General features: G+C 40.9%; 2 protein-coding genes across 6 annotated transcripts; one reads left to right on the forward strand and one right to left on the reverse strand.

The window, feature by feature from the left end:
• Positions 1-943: 943 nt before the first annotated feature.
• On the forward strand, positions 944-12,518 carry AK3 (adenylate kinase 3). Of its 5 annotated transcripts, none has more exons than XM_014965091.1 (6): positions 1,058-1,196; positions 2,512-2,664; positions 5,186-5,374; positions 8,236-8,408; positions 10,658-10,776; positions 12,165-12,518. In XM_014965091.1, the coding sequence occupies exons 3-6, from the start codon at positions 5,314-5,316 to the stop codon at positions 12,286-12,288; spliced, it is 477 nt and encodes a 158-aa protein (XP_014820577.1). In that variant the 5' UTR covers positions 1,058-1,196; positions 2,512-2,664; positions 5,186-5,313; the 3' UTR covers positions 12,289-12,518. The 5 variants fall into 5 exon arrangements, with proteins under 5 accessions (XP_014820573.1, XP_014820575.1, XP_014820577.1 ...); XM_014965090.1 differs by having other exon boundaries at positions 5,255-5,374; XM_014965092.1 differs by having other exon boundaries at positions 1,098-1,196; positions 2,494-2,664; positions 5,255-5,374.
• Positions 12,519-13,214: 696 nt separating this feature from the next.
• CDC37L1 (cell division cycle 37-like 1) lies at positions 13,215-23,295 on the reverse strand (the record flags this gene model as incomplete). Its single annotated transcript, XM_014964828.1, has 7 exons — positions 13,215-15,799; positions 16,604-16,759; positions 17,619-17,741; positions 18,044-18,159; positions 20,280-20,370; positions 21,732-22,013; positions 23,281-23,295. Coding segments are annotated over 7 exons (885 nt in total), but the record flags the coding sequence as incomplete, so codon positions are not given.
• Between the last annotated feature and the right edge of the window lie 33 nt (positions 23,296-23,328).

Genomic DNA, 23,328 nt, shown 5'->3' on the forward strand with positions numbered 1-23,328 from the left:
ACAGATTCACAGAATATTCATGGTTGGAATGGACTTTTGAGATCATCGAGTCCAACCAAAAAAAAACCAGACAAAAACACACAAAAAAACCTACCACACCCACCCACAAACAGACACAGACTAACAATCTCGGGCACTAGAGCATGCCCTGAAGAGCCATGTCTACACGTTTCTTAGATACCTCCAGGGATGGTGACTCCACCACCTCCCTGGGCAGGCTGTTCCAGTGCCTGACCACCCTCTCAGGAAAGTAATTCTTCCTTATATCAAATCTAAACGTCTCCCGCCGCAACTTTAGAGCATTTCCTCTGGTTCTTTCATTATTCCCTTGGGTGAAGAGGCCAACACCCACCTCTCTACAACCTCCTTTCAAGTAGTTGTAGAGGGCAATGAGGTCCCCCCTCAGCCTCCTCTTCTCCAGACTAAGCATGCCCAGTTCCCTCAGCCTCTCCTCATAGGACTTGTTCTCTAGACCCCTCACCAGCATGGTGGCTCTCCTCTGGACACTCTCCAGCACTTCCATGTCCCTTCCTGTAGTGAGGGGCCCAGAGCAGAACACAGGACTCGAGGTGAGGCCTCACCAGTGCCGGGCCCAGGGGCACCATCCCTTCCCGCCTCCCCACCCCCTCCTGTCAGGTGCCCTCAGGTTTCCCCTCACGCCTGACCCCCTCTCACGCGATTCGCCTTCCTGTTTGGGTGTGCGTTTGTTTTGCCTTTTTTTTTTTGGTGTTTGTTTTTGCTTTTTTTGTTGTTTTCTCTTTGTTACCCCCGCCCCCGCTGCTTTTACGTAAAGGATCTTTCCTTCCTGCCCCTGATTGACAGCCAGAAAAGCTGTTTTTTCCCTAGGAGGACCGGCCTCGGCCTACCCTCCCCCCCCCCCCCACCCCACCCCCCCCCCCCCCCCCCCCATCCCCGCTCCTACCGAAGGCGGCTGAGGCGGCGCTCCCCGGGAAGGCGGCGCTCCGCTCCTGCCGTCCCCTGCTCGTCCCCAGCCCGTCCCCAGCCCGTCCCCAGCGGCTCCCGCTACGGCTCCCGCTCGGGCTCTAGCATGGTGGTGCCGCCGCTGCTGCGCGCCGTCATCATGGGGCCGCCGGGCTCCGGCAAAGGCACCGTCTCCGCCCGGATTATCAAGCATTTCGGGGTGAAGCACCTCTCCAGCGGCGACCTGCTGAGGGACAACATGCAGAAGAAGACAGGTGGGAACCGGGAGGGTCCGGACCCCGGGGGGGGAAGCGGGGTAAGGATCGTCCCCGCTCCCCCCCTCCTCTCTCCTCCTACCCCCCCGCCCTCCGTGGGGACCGGCCTCAGGCAGCTCTTCTTGAAGGCCGGAGGCCGAGGGGCTTCCAAAAATCTGTAATTCGGCAGCCTCTTCGGGAGTGTATCTGGGGTTTATCCCGTTTTCCCGGTTTTCATAACGCGAGATTGTTTCCTGGTGTGCTTTTTATAAGTGCTTGGGGGTTTTTATTTTTTTTTTTTTTTTTTGGGTTTTTGTAGGTGTTTCTGATAGTTTTGCAGCAGAAACGTCTTGGAAGGGAAGAGTACTCATGTTTGTTTTTTTTAAGAGATGGGGCAGGAGGAGGAGGAGTTCTGAGCGATAAGACTTTTCCAGATCTCTTACAGATGGCTGGAAGGAAAGGCAACTAGAATTACCAGCTATTCCAAAATGAGAAGGCCTTGCCTGAACTGGCAGGCATTGGTGCTTTCCAGAAACAGTGGGAAAAAGTTTCAAGGTGCTGACTTTGTGCTTTTAAAATTATTATTACCTTACAACAAGTTCACATGGCGCTTAGGTTTCAGCGTGGCCTGTGTTTGCATACAGAGCTGCTTGTATTAGGTAATGATGGGAATTATACTTAGCGTCTTGTCCTGGCTTGACCTCTGGCACTCGATTGAGATGCCACGACCCCTCTCTCTGCTGGATTTTTGCAATAATGAGAGGCCCTCTCCTAACATCTGCATCTGCTTCTTTTCATGGTGGGGTCGAAAACCTTTTAAGAACCATTTCAGATGGCATGTGATGAAGTTAAGGGTATCCTTATTTCCAGCACTTGGAAGCTGCAGAGGGCTGCATTCACTTCTAAGCATCACTGCAGTGTTACGGTTAGGTAACTGGCAGTCTTGGTTTTGGAAGCTTGTAGGCATGTTTGAGGGTGAAAAATTATCTGTATTATGAAATCAATTATGATTTCCACATCTCTTTTCACACAAATTCTGTTTGTTTTGTAAGAACAATGACTTTGGCTTAGTTGACTGACTTTACTACAGCTGATACAGGTAAGTTAAACATTTGCTAGGAGCACCACCTCTGCAGGCATATCTGATCACATTCATGCTTTTTCTGCCTCTTTGGTTGTGCAAGCGTAAGTTTTTATGTACAGAGGGTCACAAAACCTTAAGTGTTGCTGTTAGAATCTTTCAGTGTAGGTAAGACTGAGTGAGAAGGGAGGGTGTTCCAGAAGATGAAGCAAATATGTTTTTTACTAAACATTTCAGGTTTTTGTGCTCTTTCAGTATGTTTTGGAGGCAAGGTCAAAGAGCGCCAGAATCAAGCTGAAGGGTGTGTGAGAAGAGGAGACTGTGAGTGGGAATACCCCATTGCTTGATTTGAGGAGGGAGCCGTGAAGCAGTGTAAAGAAAAGTGATTCAGCGAAGTGTTTGTTCTAGGTGAGTTGAACAGATGAAAGAATGCAAAGGACAACCAAAATGTGAAATGGAAGTGTAGCAGATACTTTAAAACCGTGGATGTGAGGAGAGAAGCCCATGGAGGGTGTAAGAGATTATGAAGTTTGCTCTGAATAGCTAGCATAGAACTTAAAGGAATCAGCTACAGAGTTTTTCACTCACAATTAACCCAGATGAAGCTCTGTCATAATTCTATTGAAAGCGAGTCACTGGTTGCAGAAACAGTCTCCAAAGGATTGAGATGAATGCTGAGGTAGCAGGAGTAATACACTGAAGGAGGAAGAGGGACTGAGAGGGAACTCGGGGAGTTTTGACAAGTAGTCGTAGCAAAAGGTTTATGGATTTTGATTATACTAGCAGACTCCTGCGATTTCCTGTTCTCTGTGGACTGTGTTAGACTAAATTGGGCAGTTAAAAACCTTGGAAAATTAAATATAATTAACAGTAGTGATACGGTGCAATTTTTGGCATTTGCTGACTTGTGAAAATGGACTTTGAAAAATCCTGTTGAATGCACGAGTGTCCTTAGCCATTTGCAGTTATTACTATGTTCTGCTGCTTTAGAGAGTGGAGAGTCTGCGACCACCTCTCGTGCTAAGCAGCCTGTCGTCTGAATGTGGATAGAGCTTGTGTATCTGAAACCACCTAGACAGGAAAGAAACCTGTGTTGCCTTTAATTCCAAAGATTGCCATGCCTGTAGTGATTTCAGACCTAAGCTGAAAAACCAGAACAAAATAAAAACATAACCTCACAAAATCCCATTCCAAACAACAGGGGGGAAAAAAATTAGGACTTTCTGTCCTAATATAACTATTTGGGAACAGTTGTGCCTGTTTTTTTCTTCTGTAATGACTTTTCTAAACAACCTGAAGTTTGTAGAGAGAGGTGGCATGTTTCCAGCTCTGTTGGTCTAATAATAGGACCTGTGTGCCTTATAGCTTGCCATACTCTAAACCTCTCTGGGCCCAAAAATTCATCTGTCTTCTCACAACATGTTAGTATCATTCTCTATCAGCCTTGCCTTGTGCATATTCTTAGATCATTCTGGCTAGAGCAATGCTGCCGCATAAATCAGTAACAGATCCAAGCATCAAGTGCACTTTAAACTAGCTAGATGTAATTTATTCCTCCTCCCAGCCTATGTTTGCAGGGTACATAGTTCAAAGTACACTAGAATAAGAAAAAGTGTATGACTTGCTGGCTTTGAAGAAGGGAGGTAGGGAAAAGTGTAGACACTTTGTACCCAGACAGTCTGTCACCCTTCCAGTTCGTGATGTGCTGGAGGACTGAAGCACTGGAGTCTGACTCTTTTCCACATTGTGATGATTATTAGAAGTCTGACCAAGGTGCACAGCACCTATTTCTAAATTAAATTCCATTTAAAGCCTGACTATAGCTGTGAACACCCAATAAGGGGAAATTGTCCTTTTATTAATTTTTTTTGGTTGTTTTTTCAGCACCAAAGCTACTGTTTGTATTACTTGAGGGCATCTATTGCCTTTCAGTTGCCTTGTCTGAAGACAGGCCTCTGTAGTATTGCATGTTTCAATACTGCATCAGGTGATGGGATTGGCATTCATCATTGCTTTCTGCTGAAAGTGGCTGTATCTTCTGTTGGTATGTCAGTCCATCCCATTTTCTCTTCTGTTTAGTTTACTGTAACTAGATATGAATTGGCTGCAAGTAAAGGCTTCTGCAGATCCACAATAAAAACAGTCCAGCTGCTATTCTGGGTGATTTACATTATTGGGTAATTGTTTTATAAACGAAGGCCACGGAGACTTAGTGCCTCGGATGCAACCCAGGCAAGTTAATTTCTTCCTGGCTAGACCCATAGTTTGGGTGAACTGCAGCACAGTACTGCATGTCATGCAGGATCATGGTGTGATATCCGGAACTCTGACACATGGACGGCATTTTAGCGAGCCCATAGGCGAAGTGACGGGTATTAAAGGTTAGTCAGTTCCACGGGAAAATACTAGTGTCTGCATGCTCCCAAAAATAGTTTACAACATCTATAAACATCCTCTTGTAACTCTAGTAATCATAAAAATACATATCTGGCAAGCATGTCCCACTGCATAATGCTCTTTTAAATACCAAATGCATTTCTCTTCGTAGTGAAGTTAATAACTAGCCACTAACCTGAGACTATAGCTTCCCTGAAAGGAAATCTGAAGGCTGATCTCTTTAATGAATGTGTGTCCTTTACATTTCTTCTTCTTTTGAAGACTCTTTTACCTAGTGGGCTCTCCTGATTTTAGTTTTTGGAGCCTAATATTTCACTTAGCAGTAAGATTATTCAAAGAGTGTGGGGACAAAGGTGTGCTGAACACCAAGTTGCCATCCGCAGAGCTACAGACCAGTCAAATTAATCTGATGCAAAATTGCATGATCAGATCCTAACTGATCACCTGCTTTTGAATTTCAGCAAGCATACTGCCTGTCTTGTTTACAGCTGCACTGTTCTGCGCCACCCTGATGAGAACAAATTTTTTGCAGGCTTTGTGGGCTTTTTTTCGCTCGCTGGAGGTCAAAGATAGTGTAATGCGACTTCTATTACTTTCGCAGAAGTTGGAATCCTTGCCAAGTCCTATATTGATCAAGGGCAGCTTATTCCAGATGACATCATGACACGACTGATGCTGAGTGAGCTAAAAGGTCTGGATCAGTACAACTGGCTACTGGATGGTAAGTTAGCATGTTAGATATTGCTATATATGGAGAGAAAAACTGCCCTGATGAGCTTTTAGTGCTTTGGTCACTTGTGGCTACACTCCAGCAGCCATCCTCGAGTCATAGTAACTGGACGGTGTTTCTTGCCAGCTTGTTTGTGAAACCTTCAGCAGCTTGTCTGCCTCAAGTTTTTTGGCTGTAAAACGCCTCGGGTGCATCCTGCCCTTAGAGCACTACAGGGATATTTAATTCATGTTGGAAAGGGGGAGTTCAGCACTCTGGAAAATTTTCAAAACTGGCAATTCTGGTAATCCTCGTGCTTTATTTCCCCTTTAAAATATGCACTGAGAAGTTTATTTTTTTAAAGCCGTTTCATGTAAAAGTCCCTTGAGAATGGAACATCTTTGAAGAATGGGGCTGATAAATTATTTAAATAGGAAGGTAGGTATGTGATATAGCAGCAAGGTAAGTATGGAAAGCAAGTACTATAGCAGTGCAGCGTATAATAAATCACTAACAAAAATATGTCTTCAGTGCTCTAAAAGATCTCTTTCATTTGCTTCTTTGGTTCTTTTTTCTAGAGTGAATTCTTCTGCAATTCTGCAGGGTAAGCTCATTGCTTCAGTGTTCACAGTAAGGAAAAAAAATGCATTTGCCACTATCTTCGTGGACTGAATGGCCCTTGTTTCCCCAGCCCATGGGAGTACAGTTGGATGCACAGCACAAAGATAGTGTCCAGGCTGGATGTGTGTGTTTTCAGATTCTAGTCGCAAGCTGTGTCAGTAGATAAAACGAAAAAAAGTTGTTGGTGTGGCTTGTTGTTTAGAGGGAGTGAAAGATCCACAGTGCTCTCTGTCCTCTAGTGCTTTATTATAATTGTTTCCAGGACAGTTATCTGTTCTGGTGGCTTTAGTCACAATTGTGTTCCTCCTTAGTGAGAACAAAGGCTTAATTCCCATGGTGAACAGCACAATAAAACATAATAAACAAAAGAGCTGCAATTGTTTGGTTTTGTTTTGGTTTTTTTTTTTTTTTTCCCTTTAGTTCCAGGTCCTTAACAGGCAGATGATGTGGAGACTGTAAGAGAATAAATCAGTTTTTGCTGCATGTTAATGTCCTGTCATCTTTAAACTTCTGGAGCAGAAATCTTGTCTGCATCAGCATTTGTAATGAGGCTCAGTGAATCACACTAGGGATAGCTCTGGCATAATTGGCTCTGTAGGAACAATACTGTTCTGTTGAAATAACGTTAACCAGAGAGTCTTTAGTCTGATAACTGCAACACAGAACAAACAGCTGAGGTCAGCTAGGTCAAACTAAATAGAGTTGCAGAGCTGCTTGAGTGCTCACTTTGCTAAATACCCATTTCCACTGCCTTAGATAGGTTGGTGGCTTCTAGGGCCATAGCAGATATAGCAATCAGGGGGTATGATCTGCTTAGACTTACATGCTGTATAATTAGGGCACTTTGTGTTCTTGGAGTCTTCATAATCATTAGATCTTGTAGATAATTTTTTTTTTCTGTACCAAGAAAATGCTGTATGCAGCAGCCCTGGTTCAGTTTTAATGAAATGCTTTATATTTGTTGAGGAAGTTTCTCATTAGTGAGTCCCAAAGCAAACTCATTTTCCAGCTGCATAACTAAGACATGTGGTGGTGGATTAGCTTGTCAATAGTAAGAAAGAACAGCAGTGCTGGACTCCTGGCTGTCTCTCTGTTTTTAACATTTAGAAGCACTTCCATGAGATAATGTGAACGTGACAGAAATAGGATGAGCACAGTTGATGACTGTGATGCAAACCAGGTGCACCAGACAATGCACAAGTGAAAGTTTGGTCTGAGTTAATAAACTCTTACCTTTCGTGTTGTGTTAGACAAGACACAGTAGCCTTCACACTATGAAGTATTTTTTTTCCTCCTGTTTTAAGGCTAGTTCTTGGCTGGTTCCTTACTCAGGCAATGGACTCATCAACCAGTGTCATGCAAGGAAGAGTTTCCTGAGTTTGTACCTATCAGCACATGCCTTTTTGGAGAAGTTTACTTCTGTAGTGTGATGAAAATTACAAGCTCCTGAAGAACATGAGACTGTGCAAGAGCTTTGTCGGTAGAGGTATTACTCCTGTGAATCTGTGGTGCAATAGCACGTTCCGCTATAGCTTTGACCACTAATGTTCTGTGATCATTTTTTCATTTTAAATTCTTGATGATGGAGACCTTGGTCTTTAGTAGCAGCATCTGCCTTTGAAGGCACACTAACTGAGCTACAGACTTCATGGGGCAAAATGCAGTGTCTTTTAAGTGAAGAGATAGATGCCTGTTCAGCCTGAGTGTTCTCACAGTCATCATCCCCGAGGATAGTTTGATACACTAGAGTTTCCAGAATGCTTTCTTAAGCTATTGTTTTATAGACTGCCTCTGGTAGATGGACTTGGCTTACTGCAACTCAGTAAAATAGGTTTGTAATGGTCACCTCCTTAGCCAGGCTTACACAGCTGTACAAGTCAGAGTTGTCACAAATGTTTCTAGGTTGTTCCAGACCTCTGAGTGAACTGTCTGTGTCTTTTATGGTTTGAAATGTCTATAAAATGGTTTTAGTCAATAGAGTGGCACGTAGTATATATGAGTATGGGGTCTTTTAGTGTTTATTTCTTAACACTTTTGGGAAGATGATTAACTGAAATAAGGAAACAAATCAAAGTGCCACAGCATGCTGAAAAATACTTGGAAAATCTGATGACTCATCAACCTTTACAGTATGAAGATGCTTTTTTTTTTTTTTTTTCTGCCTGACAATTAATTTCTTTAATGACCAAATCCAGGAAATTTGTGCCATAATTCTACCTTTGGGTTTTTATGGAGTTGTCTCCTTTAAACAGGTTTCCCCAGAACAGTTGCTCAGGCAGAAGCCCTGGATAAAACATGTCAAATAGACACTGTGATTGACCTAGATGTGCCATTTGAGACCATAAAAAGTCGGCTTACAGCACGTTGGATCCACCCTGCTAGTGGCAGAGTCTACAATCTTGAATTCAGTCCTCCCAAAGTGCAGGTAAGAAACAACCATTGGAGTTGGCTCTAAATAAAAGTTGCATTGCATTTGGTTGTTGCAGTAAAATATTGTTTGCGTGTGTTGTTGCAAAACACAGTAGCTCAGAAGGAAAAGGCTTATTTGACCTCTTAGGAGCATAGAACCCTTCTGGTAAAACCCTGCCTCTCACGGTATGTTAGTGCTCCTGGTAGAAGCTCAAGCTGGTGGGCAGCATGTTTGTCCCCTGCAGCATGAAACACCGTGGTGTTTTGTAAGCTCTTGTTAAAGCAGTTCACTGATCTGGAAGAGTCAGTCTCGCGCACTGGAGTAGGAGTTGGGCATGTTCTTTGCCTCTTCTGTACGTCTGCAGCCTGTGCAGACCAAAATGCAGTGTCCTTTTCCTTCCTCCAGAGGACTCATTCTTTCTATCTCGGAAGCACACCGAGTCATCATTGTTCGGAGGAATCCACTGAATGCCTTCCCTGTGTTTACATTTAACCAGGGTGGGTATTTTGAAGGGAACAGTTGACGTGCTGCAAAATTAGATGTAGAAGCTTGCCAGTCAGGGAGCTTCTCAGCAGATCAAAGATGTTATGGCTTGAGACATCCTAGAAGGGGAACACTGAACTTGAAAATAATGATGAAACATTATTACTTTAAGATTTTTGAGGAATTTGGATTAGCTTAGTGCAACTCAGCTTAAGCTGTGTTCCATCCTTAACTCTAAATAGCTTGCCTATTGTGGCATCGCATCTCACCTGGAAGCTCTATTAAGTTCCATCAGAAGGACAGCAGGCCTTGTAGTTTTTGGATTTGAGCGTTGCAGGAAGAGAGTCCAGCTGAAATAAGGGGTAAGAAGTGGGAAGGAAGTGGGAAACCAGAAACACTGTGTTGCTTAAAACGTGGTGGTTATTTTTAATTGCAGAAGAGCGTAGGGAAGCTGCAACAGAGAACTATCAGACCTACCAAAGAGTGGGCTTCTGCTGCAACAGCTTTGCTATTAGGAACTCTACTTTCCACTCATTAGCAGGCATATCCCAACGTAGTAGATTGCTGTATGTAAGTGAAACCATGGAACGGAGCTGAACGCTGAAACACAGTTGTCTCCGTTATCTAACACCTGCAAAATGCTTACTTAATCAACAGAACCAAAAGATTATGGCTTTAGAGTTACTGTAAGGCTGAAGGCTCAGTATTTGATGGGTACCATGAAGGCGCTATGATGGCTACCTGCACAGATGCTAGAAAGAAATACTTGAGTGCTTTAAATGATTGTATTGTGTAAACAAGGTAAGTTTGACCATACAAGTCCATCTCTAATACAATACAGTGGAACAGAGCAGCAGAACATTGATCGTTCGTGATTTTCTGAAACTGACTGCCAGAATGCAAGCAAGAAAGGAAAATAGTTTTGTGGTCTAATTAGCTCTGTACTTCCAAGATCACTTATGTTGCCACTCCAAATGTCAGACTAAACTTGTCTTTAGGGAAAAGTCAAAATTCCTGAGAACTTGATTAATATGTATGAAGGAGGGAAGAGTCCCTTAAGTCTGTGGTGGATCATATTCTGTCCTTAGATGCACAACGATTTAGTGCATCTAAGAAGGAGCCAACTTTTATGCCACTAAATAGTCCTTCATAAGATGTGCCAGTCATCAATAATAGCTGGTTTCAAGGCTTAAAAGCTCCGTAATCGCTTAAAGCACTTCAGTAAATAGCGGGTGAAATGTGCAGTAAAGTAGAAGCTCTTGTAGTTCATACATTAGGTCCCTGTTTACTGAATCCTAGAAAAACTTCAGCTGGCTTTTGTGCCATTTTTTATACAGCTGTTGCTAAATGATACTCTTCCATTTTGCAACTTAAAATCAAAAGGCCATTAACTCCTTTCTCCATTTGAGTCTTGTCAAACAAATACCAAATCGGTCTCTTGCTTGTTTCCTGTTATGCAGTAACGTATTACCAACAATACTGTTTTCCCTCATGTATGAAGGTTTTGTCTACATATTTTCTGTATTCAACAAATGTTCCAGAGGACAAATTAGTGAAGTTACTATAACCTGATGTTCATTGCCAGTACTGAGAAAATAACTGATGGATTGTTTTACTGGAAAGTCAACATCTTATATTCCAGATAAGATATGGGCAGTAGGCTTTCTCTTTGTAAGCAGAAATGTACACCTTGACTAACTGGAAACTGATCGTAATTTAAACAGAAAACTACACAAAACAAACTGAAATACACACCAGTGTTTGCTTTTAACCATGATTAGGGCACCGATGATATTACTGGGGAGCCACTTGTTCAGCGTGATGACGATAAGCCAGAGACAGTTACCAAGAGGCTGCAGGCATATGATGCACAAACAAAACCGGTTTTAGAATATTATCGGTAAGTAGTAAAATCTATTCTTCCACATTCTGAAAGCTTCTTCCACATTAGCATAGCACAGAACAGATGTCTTCAGTTACAGAGATACTGCAACAGCGAACGTGGTATGAGCAGGAGTGTATCCTTCATCAACTTAGTAAGAAATCAACCCAGTAAAATGAGTATATTTTCCAGTGTTGAATGAGACTTCTTCAGGAGCCTGTCTAGCAGAACAGCCTTTTACTGCAGCCATATTTAGCTTTGCAAAGGGTGCTATGCATTATTCAATACATTATAGTACTGTTCTAAGCAACATAGCTCTGGTTAGTAAAGTAACTTAGTTCCTTTTCTTTTTTTTTTTCTTTTTTTAAAGATTTAACAGTATTTTGTCTTCTGGGTGTCTAAGTAGAAGCCCTGCTAATAAGGACTAGAAGTCAAGAAATGATACAGAAATAGAAAAACTGTTAATGGGGATTTAAAAGTGGCTGTTCTAAGAACAGGACTGTGACAAGCACAGCCTAGTAAGACTCTGAGAATAAGTAGCTAATTGAGAATACTGCCATTTGCACTGTGGAATGATAACAAATTACTTAGTTCTTTTAAGATCCAAAAATATACACAAAGTTTCTCTGAATGTAAAGCTGCAAATATCACATTGTTAATATATAGATATTAGTAGGTCACCATGTAGAGCTTTGCAGTCTTATCTTGCCTAGAAAAAGAAATCAGACTTTGACATCCTGAAGTGACTGTCCTTCCTCTATCTCCATATCCACCACCCTTCATTATGGTCTACCAAAACTGTTGAACAGAAGACCAGAAGCTCCATCTTTGGGGTGGTTAAGTTTTAAAGGAGTTTTTCTGCATTGACAATAATTTTCCTGACTTTGGTAGTTTTCTGAAGTGAAAATGCCTCAAAGCACCAGAGTAAGACATAGGCCTAAGCTGCTATTATTCCTGATCATAACATACTTTACAGATAAAACCAGCTACTAGAACTAAATCAGAATAACTTGACTGTGCCTGGCTCACTTGTTTGTTCTGATGCACCATCTTTGATCCTTGAGGTGTAACTTTCCAATACCTGGGTTAGTCACGGATGTTTGGATGATGGCTGTATAGCATGTGCTGTATGACTGCACTGCTGCTTCTTATTTTTATCCTTCACAGTTTGTTATTAAGTACTCTGTGGACAGATGTTGGTTTTACAAACTGATGTCACCAATAGCTCAGTTTAAAGAACAGAGTAATGCATGTCCAGCCTGCTTTCCCAGTGTTATGGCTGTTCTTGGTGTTCAATCACATGCATATTTGCACACTCCTGCCAAGGCAATCTTAAAGTGAGGTGGAGATCCTGGAATAATTAAACAATTTGACTTCTGTAATGCTTTCTTCTTTTTCTTCCTTAGGGAAAAAGGGTTATTGAAATCCTTCTCTGGAACAGAAACCAATAAGATCTGGCCACATATCTATGCGTTCCTCCTAACCAGGTTGCCAGATGTGAACCAGAAAGATGCTGACACTCCCAGGTGAAAATAGGTCTAACTTCTGCTCGTGTGTCATAGCTCACACATGATTACATGAGATTCAGCAATCAAGGATTTCTCTGTGTAGTCTACCAGACTGATCAATAATTAAAGTCTAATGTTGTCCTTAACTTACATTATGATAAAACTGTGTCACCTGTGGTTCTCACTTTAATGCTGTATTTTTTATATTTAATGTACCTAATTTTTATAATATAGTAATTGACTTTAACAAAAGCAGCTACTTGTGTGTCTCTTATTCAGAAAATACATAAATTTGCAAATACTGACTGTTGAAGAAAACATATTTCAGAATACCGCTTAATTACAAAACACATTGATTTACTCACTCATGAATTGTAGTGTGAAGCAAGGACAAGGACATGAAAGCATGTTTCTTGATTGTGTGGGCAAGCCAGAAGCTGTGGGGAACCATGACCACCATTCTGCAAAGAGCCATTCCAGACCAGAACTGGCATACATATAGGTTGATCTCATGGAAGACAGTCACCTTCTTTTAGCTTTGCTTGCACAGATGTTAGTTGATTTTGCTGTGCTTAAATTACCTTTAACACTTGCTTGGATGATTGGCTGTATTACTATGTTTATATTCCTGCCCTCTGAACAGCTATCTTGCAGGCATGAGAAACAGTTTCAATGATACGTAACACGTTTGGTAACTCCCCCATCTTTGTGCAGCTGTATAAGGCTTTATTAGTAAAAAGACAGTAAATACTGAACAGATTAAGTGTAATCTGGTAAGCCTGTAGCTAGGTGATCTTGACTAGTGAATGTGTCTTTTCTACTGTCTTTGAAAGAACAACTGTTCCTTGATGCCAGTGCCAGGATTTCCAATGGTCAAATTATTAACTGTCATATTATAGTTTTATTGTAGCAATTGGTCTGGTTCTCATGAGATCATACTACTAATTCAAGTCTTCAACCAGCTCTTGCATTTATTCATTCAATAGGTACCTGCAGTTACAAACCTCCACAGGCCACACTTTTTAACAGTTCAGGTAATGCAGACATTGGTATTTTCCAGTGAACTCTCCTAGCTCTTTTTTGATGCTCACCAGATTGAGAGTTTAAAGAAGAGTCAGCAAAACCTGAGGAACAAACAACTCTGTCTAGACAATGTCTGAAGTAGGTGTGTCGTACCGTAGCAGGTCCCAATCTCCTTTTGCAATGACTGTTGGCAAACAACTACAGAGCTGTGGTTCTGACGTACCTGGGGCTACATTTGCACATCTAGTTTTAGCATTATCAATATTGAGACTCATTTGATTCTAAGAAAAATATGATAATTGTAGAATTTGTAAAGTTTTCCCATTGCTATAAATGAACAAAATGGGTAGCAGCTATTGCTGCAGGCAGGCTTCCTTGGATTTGAAAGAAAGCTTGCCAAAAGGCTGACCACTTGTACTTTCATCTTCACAAATGTCTATATGGAGGCTGTAGACTGGGTGAGTTTAGAGAGGCACTTCCTTAAAAAAGTCATGGTTAGAAAACAGTAGCTACCACGTTACAATCAGAAACACTGATGTGCTGCTTACTTCTATTTGTGCATTTTGATTTCAGTATATGCTTGTCTTTTTGCCAGCCTACGTAAGTTTCAGTTAGCCAGAGGGAGGCAGGGTAGGGAATCTCCTTATGATTTGACATTTAGTCCCACACCATCCAATCTTAGCCCCTTAAAAACTTTAAAGATAACTTTCAGTATGTCACAGGTTGCTAGATCAGTGTGGCTCTAATGCTAATGGTAGCAATTGCAAGTCACTGTGTGACTCTGCCCTTAATACCCTTGTACAAAACATTCAGTTAAAAAACAACCTGAAGTTATTGGTTTCCCTTAATAATTAAATAATTATTAAGGAGAAGGCAGTGTTTACTTATCCTTTCTGGACTATCTGTCAAAAATTACTACTGAAGCTGGTTATTTCTAATTTGCATCTGGGACAGAGCTGCTCCTTTATCCTCAGTCTGTCTGCAGAAGCACTGCTGGAGAACACAAGGCACATGAAATGCTGGTTCTATCAGTATATCTGGGGTTCCTACTTTTGCTGCTGCAGCTGTACCAATACTCACTCTGGTATATGCTGCAGACTTAGGCTTTTCCCCATCTCTGCTACAGCCAAACTGAAAATCACTGGATCTCAACACAGCTCTTGCCTGAATCAGCAGCTGCAGGTAGACTGTGTTCATTGAACTGTTGAAATCTAGGTACCTTCCAGACCTCAAGTACAATAATAACAATATAGTAAAGAACTGAATGTGTGTACCGATACCATTATTTGAGATATGAGAGGTCTTCTCTGGAGTCTTCCAACTGCAGTATACATTTACAGAGAGCAGAACTGCTGTAATAGCAGCAGGTTAGAAAAGCACAGTAGAATTCTGGATTGCAGAGATTCTGCAGAAGGCCTTATCAAAAAACAGTATTTGGATTTCTACTCATCAAACAGGAAACTTTTAATGATTTTCCACTTTTAATTGTTTGAGTTGGCAATGTCAGAAACCCACTTTAGATTAGTAGCATATGAAATACCTTTCAAACCCTGCAAGACACCTTGCCCTATATAAACTGTAACAAAGCTTGTTGTTTAGACTGAAGTCTTAGCTTAACCCTTGCACCTCAAGTTCCCTCCATCAAGTATTTCTCCCCGTAATGAGACTTGGTTTAAAAAAACAATCTGAAGTTAGCCTTATAAACAAGAAGAGAGTCAGACTCTCAGAAATCATACAATCCAGCACTCAGATGTAGACAAGCATTGCTTACATTTTAGGACAAAACCAAGTCATGTTTAATGAAAGCACAATGTAACATTTAAATCCCCTTAGTAGAGGTAGAAAGCCAGTGTTTTAATCTATCCCATTCAGATTTGAAATACTGATACCAGATAATGATTTATTGCTATTAGTGATAACCAAATTTGAGAGCTTATAATGTCAGCAAGTAGCATGAATACAGTTGTGATCTCCAATATTCATAGAGTAAAACATGTCCACATCTGTAGTAAAACAATAGCAGATTCCACCAAGAATCTACCACTTCTTGTAAACATTGTATTTGTGCAGATTTTTTTTTTTCATACTTTAATTTCTAAAGTCATGAAAGGCAAGGTTAGTAGCAGAAAACACATCCAGTTTCACATTCGGCAATATGAGAACCCTGCTCTTCACGGACAACCAAAAGCCTAGCAGCACATTTTCAAACAATATTAAAAGTTTTTCTGAATTACCCACCCTTCAAAATCCCTTCCCCCCTAAAACCAAAAAACAACAACAAAAAAAATCTGACACCAAAAATAAAGTGCAGTACCCAGAAAAATAAGTGTCAAGAAAATAGCCATGTTTGTTTCTTTGAAAAGAAAAAAAGAAAAAAAAAAGAGTACTTGGCCTCAGTCTTAAGAGTACTATACTGTGTCCATCATTTTGGATTCTTCTTCATCTCTTTGTATCACAGAGTTTAAACTGCAGTCTTCTGTGTTTATGGAACCTCGTAGATCCCCTGTGTTCTGCAACAGATGAAAAATTGACAGCTTAATTCTCCGTAAATGTATATATGGAGGGAGAAAAAGAGAGAAAGAGATTTTCGCTTAAGTTGGACTCTTCGTGTTTTGCATCTTAAGATGAGACAAATTTGCAATAATAAGGAAATAAGCTCTGAAAAGTTCATCAACCAATATTATCTCACTGTGTTAAGAATTTTCTAGATTTCTTGGTCTAGCTTATAGTTGGTCTCAGTATTTCTACACTTGACTGCACATTGACTTAAAATTCAGCTGTTGGATCTGACTTGAGAGGTACATTAATCAAATTATTTCAAACTAGTTTCATTTGTGAGTTCTTCCCTAATACCTAATTTTTTATCATATTTTAAATTGCTTCTTCATTCTGGAATGTGGCCGTTGCTAGTACTATAACGAAAGACTTAAGTACCCTCAGTTTCCTTTTAAGATAGCAAGAGACCTCCCTTAGACTTGACTTACCTGAATGATCCCATGAGCAGGATTAGTCATTTCACACTGAAAGCTCATTTCACTGTTTGTGGTGAAGACAATTGTGATTATGAAGCAAGTGTTTATTTTAAGCATGAAAATGTAAGGGCACTGAATTAACACATGCTTTTGACCTTATGCTGATGTTTTCTGAATTCCAGCAAGTAAAAGGAAAGCCCACATACACCTTGCATAGCAATAATATCCTGAGCAGTAGCAGTTCTAGGAATAATCCTCTCTATATTTCAAAAAGGTACAGCTTCTAAAGGCAGGACTTAATCCTACTTTAGTTAAATTAATTTCTAGAAATAATAAACCTACCTGTGAAAAAGATGTCAGCTCTCCTAAAAGACCAGGATTGAGACTGAGATCGTGTAGTAACGTAGTTTGAAAGCCATGTGATTGTGACCAGATTCTCACTCTTGTCTTGAATGCCTCAAGTTCATTTTTGAAAGCCTCAAAATAGCCTTCTCCTGTCTGCAAAGAGAAAAATGAAATACTCATGCTTCAGCCAGATTTACTTTTGAGTGTTAAGCATATACAGTGCTGAAAAAAACCCACACAGTGAGACATATCATATCCTTTGGGCATAACAACTGTGAACAACTCAAGAATAATGGTAATCAGTATAAAATGAAATTTCAGGTAGGCTTCATTTTAAGACAATCTGTAGTATTTATAATATGTAGAAGCAAAGTAATTTATTTATCTAAGGACATGTTAAAATAAATCAAATTTTAGCCTTTCCCTTATTCCAAATCAGAACCCAGTACCCTTAGAAGAACAGGTGCTTGTTGTACCACTCTGCACAGAAGCAAAGTCCAAGCTGACCTGCACTTTAACTGAACTCCTTTAGGCAATATTTAAGGCCATCAGAGTCTTGAATAACTGCATAGTCTACAGCAAACCACAGTTTCAGTAATGAGAAAGAGACATGGTTGGGCCTGACTGTGATCTGCAGATGGAACGGAAAGTTGTGACAACACGTAGGTACCCTCTGAAAGCACAGGTGTAATTAGACAGAATCAGTCCTGAAACTGGCCTGTATCTGCTGTTGTTATTTAGTTATTACTTATCTATAACACCCCTGTTGTCCCTCTCTTGTACCTTGCTTTCCCTCTGGGATAAGCAAAATCCACTAAACTTTAATTTTCAGAATTGGCATTACACCAAAATACTCTGTCTAGAAATGAATCGCTAAGAAAACATTTTCCCATAAGCCTAAGTCAGTCAAAACAATATTTAGCCTCTTATGGTTAGGAAGAAACCTTCTCTACAACACTGGTCCCTTGTACATCATCAAGAATTTCTTCCATCATTACCCAAGTTGACTTACTTTGGCTTTCTGGAAAAAGAGACGAAAACACCCTCGTGGATCCACATTGCAGCTTCTAGCAATTTCTATAATAAATTGCATTGCAACTGCTTGGTGTGCTACTTGCTCCATCAGAGCTCTTTTCTGGAAAAAAAAAAGGAAAAAAAAGGTTAAAGTTATGATTTAAATATTATATTTCAAAAATTCAGCTTAATTTCCTTTTGTTCTCCTTCCTAAACAGTTAAGAACTGATGCTTACAGAAGAAAGGGGACTGATAATTAGCTATACCTAGACATATATGTGAGAATGTGCTATAAAGTTTTTCTTCAGTAAAGTAGAGAGAGGGTGGGAAGAACAGTTAAACAGCTAATCAAGTTGGTCAGCTTTTCTACACTACATGCGGGACAGTGTATGCTTTCAAACAATTTAAACATCTTTGTCATACCTGTTCAGCTTCTAGATGAAAACACCACAACATGAGATACCTAGATGTTTCTTCACATACAAGATATGGGTGATCAGACAAAAATCTCTGACTATCATCCCATCTGCTCAGCATACCTAATAAGAGAAACATAGTTAAGATATTCTAAATGGATAAATAATTTAATGCAGCAAGGAAGTTACTTGCATTGGTGCCCCTGTATATACAACACCTTTGCAACTCTCACTTATCTCAGAATGACAGCATGCAGCTAAATTTGGGGGTTTTGTTAATACATCGAACCAATGCTGAAAGAGCATTGCCCGAAGGTTCAATCAGACTTTGAAATACTAAAAAGTAGATTTTAACAGCCACAATTTCCTATATTTTAATGCATCTCTAAAATCGTTGATGTTATTTTTAATTAGCTAGCATATATGCTAACAAAGCGGTGTAGGTATCCATTAGTTACCTCATCAAATAGTTTAAAAAGTTTATGGATAGAGATTTATATTCTGACAAATATTCTGACAAACACAAATCCTCTAAATGTTTGCAAGTGAGAATGCAAAGAAAGTAATGTGTAATCTGTCAAAACAAAAGTGCTTCTAACACATGATTTGCTAGGTTTTTAGGAAATCTGAATTTAATTACAGGAACAGATTGGTCTCAAAAAGCAAAGCCACATCAGTACTGGAAACTTAACTACAAGACTGAACTGTGACAGCATGAAGCTACCTTCCTGTAAAGAGCCGAGTTTAAAAATCAGAACTCAATACTCACACCACTTCTTAAAATTGTCATTCATGTATTGCTGACAGTCAATTCATTACTGGCAACAGGTACCAGATGTACAGCTTCACCCATGTATCAGCGTATAATTATAACTGGGCTAAAGATAATTCAGTGGTAAGGACCTATGGCAATTTTAATTCTAGCAAACAAATGCCTGAAGAGAAAGCAATGGCTAATACTTCTTTTGGCTGTTTTCAAGAGAGCTATCATGCATAAGTTCTTTACTGCCTGGAAGCCAGAGGAGGATGCAGAAACAGGACTCATCCAATATGGCTAGCAAAGTCCACAGCTCGGAAACAGCTAGCACAGAACAAGAGACTTGAGACAGCATTAATGTACTGTTCCTTTTTACAATGGACATATATATTTTGAATTAAAATAACAACATGGCTTTGAATTTAGGAGGTAAGAAAAAAATCTATGAACTTCTGCAATAAGGTTGTTTCTGTAACAGCTTAATCTGAATTTAGACAACAAAGTGATTTTGCCCAACTCTTAGCTAGGAAGCTTGCAAGAAACACACAATTTTTCTGCTGAAATGCACAGCAGAGGAGACATTTTCTGATTCTGCTACCGTTACACTCAGCAGTTAAGGTATTTGAGAGAACCTCTGCCTGTCACTGCTAATTGCCCACTCTGACAGTGTTGTGGCTCAGCTTGGTACTTGCAAGGCTTACTAAGGCCAAACAGGGTAGAAACCCATTCCTTAAAAAGAGTTTAAGACCCTTAGAAGCCAAATAGCTTAGTAAAAATGAGTTTGTACAAAGAATTAAATTTTGCCTACTCAGTCTTGTTCTCGATTGTTCTGGAATTCCAAATATAGCTATACTATATCGTAGCCTGAAACCAGCCTATAACTAAGAATGGAAAGCACTTCAGAGAATCATCAAAATTCCAGACTACTTTACAAGATCAGCTTTCTGCTTAATTGGGTTCAACAATTATGACAGAGCTGAAGTGACACCTAGTGGATAATTAAATATAATTTTAAGAAGTGCATAATTCCATGCACACGCACCCGTACTTTCAGTAGGCATACACACACATTTCCCTTTAATCAGTCATTACCCTTGTAGCTTAATAGCCACCAGAAAAAACATTTTTTAAAAGGAGACAGTTATGGACAATCCCAATGCACTTTCACACACACGACATATTTCTATGAATGTCCCTGCCTTTTCCCACTGAACAGCAGAAAAAGTTGCTAGAGCTTTAGTTTTCAGGGCTTAAGCTCATTCAAGTATTCATTTTTAGTTTTTTTAATTTAAGTTCTTATTGGTCACAACTTCTACAGTTTAGACCTTATTTTACTTTGAAATTATTATCTGTCCTGATAAAATAAAGCTGAGCAGTCCGTTAGCCAGGTCTTTGGTTTGTCAGCATTCATCTGTACAATAAGGAGCAAACTTACACAAATTCTGTCAAAATTTGAGTTGCAAAATGTTGGAAACAACACACTCACCAAAGTGTCTAATTTTTTGTTCGTGTTTTTGCATACGTGGTTCAGACACATCTTCATCTTCTATTTCTTTTCTTTTTTGATTAATAAAACTCTGAGGGAGAGAAAAATTGTACTATCACAGAAACTCGAGACATACCTTTTTGTGATACATAGAAGTATTATATTTTAGTATGTTGCTATTTAAAGGACTATGTTCTAATTTTAGAGTCATGCCATATACTTGAGAAGGTTTTCCTTAAAAAAGCACATTACCTAATAATAGAGTTTTAAAGTCTCATTATAGTCTACCGACAAAAGAACTCTGAGAAACTTCTGTCCTCATGTAGGAACTTCTGATCTGTCAACATGAAAATCACGCAGCCTCAATGCAGCTAAATTAAGAGATGTGCTACCTTTCAAATTAAATTGTGAAATCAAAGCTGAGATTCTACTCGGAAAAAAAAGTTCATGCAAAATAATCTGTATTACAGCGGGCATTATTAGAGGCAAACTAAGAGTTTCACATTTTAAGAATTTGGCACAGTAGAAAAGCACACTCTTCATGTGAAGAAACTATTGTTCAGCATATTTGGCAATTCTTGCACTACTTAGAATCATGGAGTGGTATGGGCTGGAAGAGACATCTAAAGATAATGTAGTTTCACCCCGCCCCTCCCACGGGCAGGGACATCTTCCACTAGATCAGATTGCTCAAAGCCCCATCCAAGCTGACCTCTATTGTTTCCAGGGATGGGGCATCCACAGCTTTTCTGGACAACCTGTTCCAGTGTTTCACCAGCCTCATTGTAAAAAAAAAATTATTCCTTATATCCAATATAAACCTACTCTCTTTCAGATTAAAACCATTGCCCCTTGTCCTATCACTATAGGCCATTATATAAAAATCTCTTTCTCTCTTGCTTATAAGCCCCCTTTAAGTAGCAAAAGGCCACAGTAAGGTTGGTAAGGGCTCCCAGGAGCCTTCTCTTCTCCAGGCTGAACACCACCAACTCTCTCAGCCTGTCCTCACAGGAGAGGTGCTCCAGCCCTCTGATCATATTCATAGCTCTCCTCTGGACTCACTCCAACAGGCCCATATCCCTCCTATGTTGGAGGGCCCAGAGCTGGACACAGTACTCCAGGTGGGGTCTCACCAGAATGGAGTAGAGGGTCAGAATTATCTCCCTCAGCCTGCTGGGGATGCAGCCCACAATATGGTTGGCTTTCTGGGCTGCAAATGCAGATCGCTGGCTCTTATCTAACACCTAGATGACCCGTTCTGGACTTCTGGAAGAGATTTGTCATATGAGTGCAGCTTGCTCCCTTTCATGAGGCAGCGGTATGAAACAAACAAAAAACACTTAACCACGGATTTGTACTGTACTGGACACAGAACACATTCAAGACTAGTAACAAGTGGAATGAAAAAAGGAGGCTAACAGTTATTTTCATGCACACTGATATGGGTCATACCTTATTAAATACCTCCTTACTAGCAAGATCTGTGTTCCATAGATTCTGTCTTTCCCTCTGGTTTAGAGCTTCTTCTTTTCTTCTCCATTCCTCCTCTCTCCATCTCAACTCTGCAGCTTCAGTCTTTGCTTGAGCACATTCCTGATCACGGGATTCTGAATTATGCAGTGCTAAGTTACCAAGTTTTTGCTGGGCTTCTGCTAGGTTCCACGTGCATTCTACAGAGTGCTTCACGAACTCTCTTTCTTTTTGGCAGGCTAATTCAATCCCTTGGGTGTATGTCTGTGAGGAAAATCAGACATGCTATTTATGGAGGGGAAAATTTACAGTTTACAGCTCGTATAGGAGCAGACAGGCCTCAATCCTAAACATAATGCACCTGGAAGGCAGATATGCAGCACTATATTTGCAGGAGTGATGAAGCATGGTATTGTACAACTAGATGTTTTTAGAGATTAGAGATTTCTAATTCAAACTGTCTTAACTTTGTTAAATGCATTTGCAAAATCATGGATCATGTACCGCTATCAGTAATAGCCTCTAGACTGTAAAAATATTTTTGACACAGCTGAAACCCCTCTGGCTATCTTTGGGCTGCAATGCTAGCAACAGCCCAAGTATGAGAATGCTCTGAATATATACTTCTGAGAAGAAAGGATCAGTTTTGTGATGTCAGATCACAACAGTAAAGTAACTGCTGCTGCCTGCATTCCAATATGGATTAGTACTTAACAGATGGCCAACATCTTCCCTTGAACTGACAGAGAAAATGGAATTCAAGCGATGAAGTGGCTGAGGCTCAGCACAAGCATATGCCCCTTTTGTTCGTATCTATCAAGGAGGTCACCACTCACAGGTGGGAGAGAAAAGTGACCCCTTAAGCTTATATTACTTCCGGGCGTGTGCTGGGAATTTACACTCACTAACTTCAGAAATTATCCCCCAAAAGCACATGTCATACCTTCCCACCGAGAGTGGAGAAAAAAAAAACCACCCCATGCATACACACTGGCTCCTCAGCCTTCCAGAGCCCTATTATGGAAGTTGTGGCACTGATAACCTCTGGCTGAGGGACACGAAGGACGACACAAGTTGTGAAAGATTATTTGAAAGGAAACTTTAATGCGGGTACACCAAAGTTCTTGTGCCAACTTTGTCTTGCGAATTGCAGCATTTTTTATTTATTTTTTTTTTAATAACAGGATGGAAATCCCTGTTTGGGGAAGTAAGGTAATGGCAGCTTCGTGCACGGGCACGCACCTCCCCTGGCAACGTCTTTTCAACAGGAGCCGACAGGGGAACGCACCCGCCTATAGACGCCGGGGTGCCAGGGTAACTTCAGCCCAGCTCCTTCCACATCACTGGCCAAACCTGGAACTCTTACTCACGGGCGGCGGCGGGCGCCAGGCGCCACCGCTCCCCGCCACCGCTCCGCTCCCCCCCGGCCCCGCGGCGGCGCATCGGGCCCCTCCCGGTGTCCCCCCCGGAGCGGCCTCCGGAGGGATGCCGACACCTCTGCGCACTCCCCCCCCTCGCCCCGACGACTCACCGGCCTCCGCGGTGACCCACGTCCCTCCTGGGCCCCCGCAGCACCGGC

The sequence above is a fragment of the Calidris pugnax genome, unplaced genomic scaffold (assembly GCF_001431845.1).
Source record: "Calidris pugnax isolate Ruff unplaced genomic scaffold, ASM143184v1 scaffold273, whole genome shotgun sequence".
In the NCBI taxonomy this organism is placed as follows: Eukaryota; Metazoa; Chordata; class Aves; order Charadriiformes; family Scolopacidae; genus Calidris; species Calidris pugnax.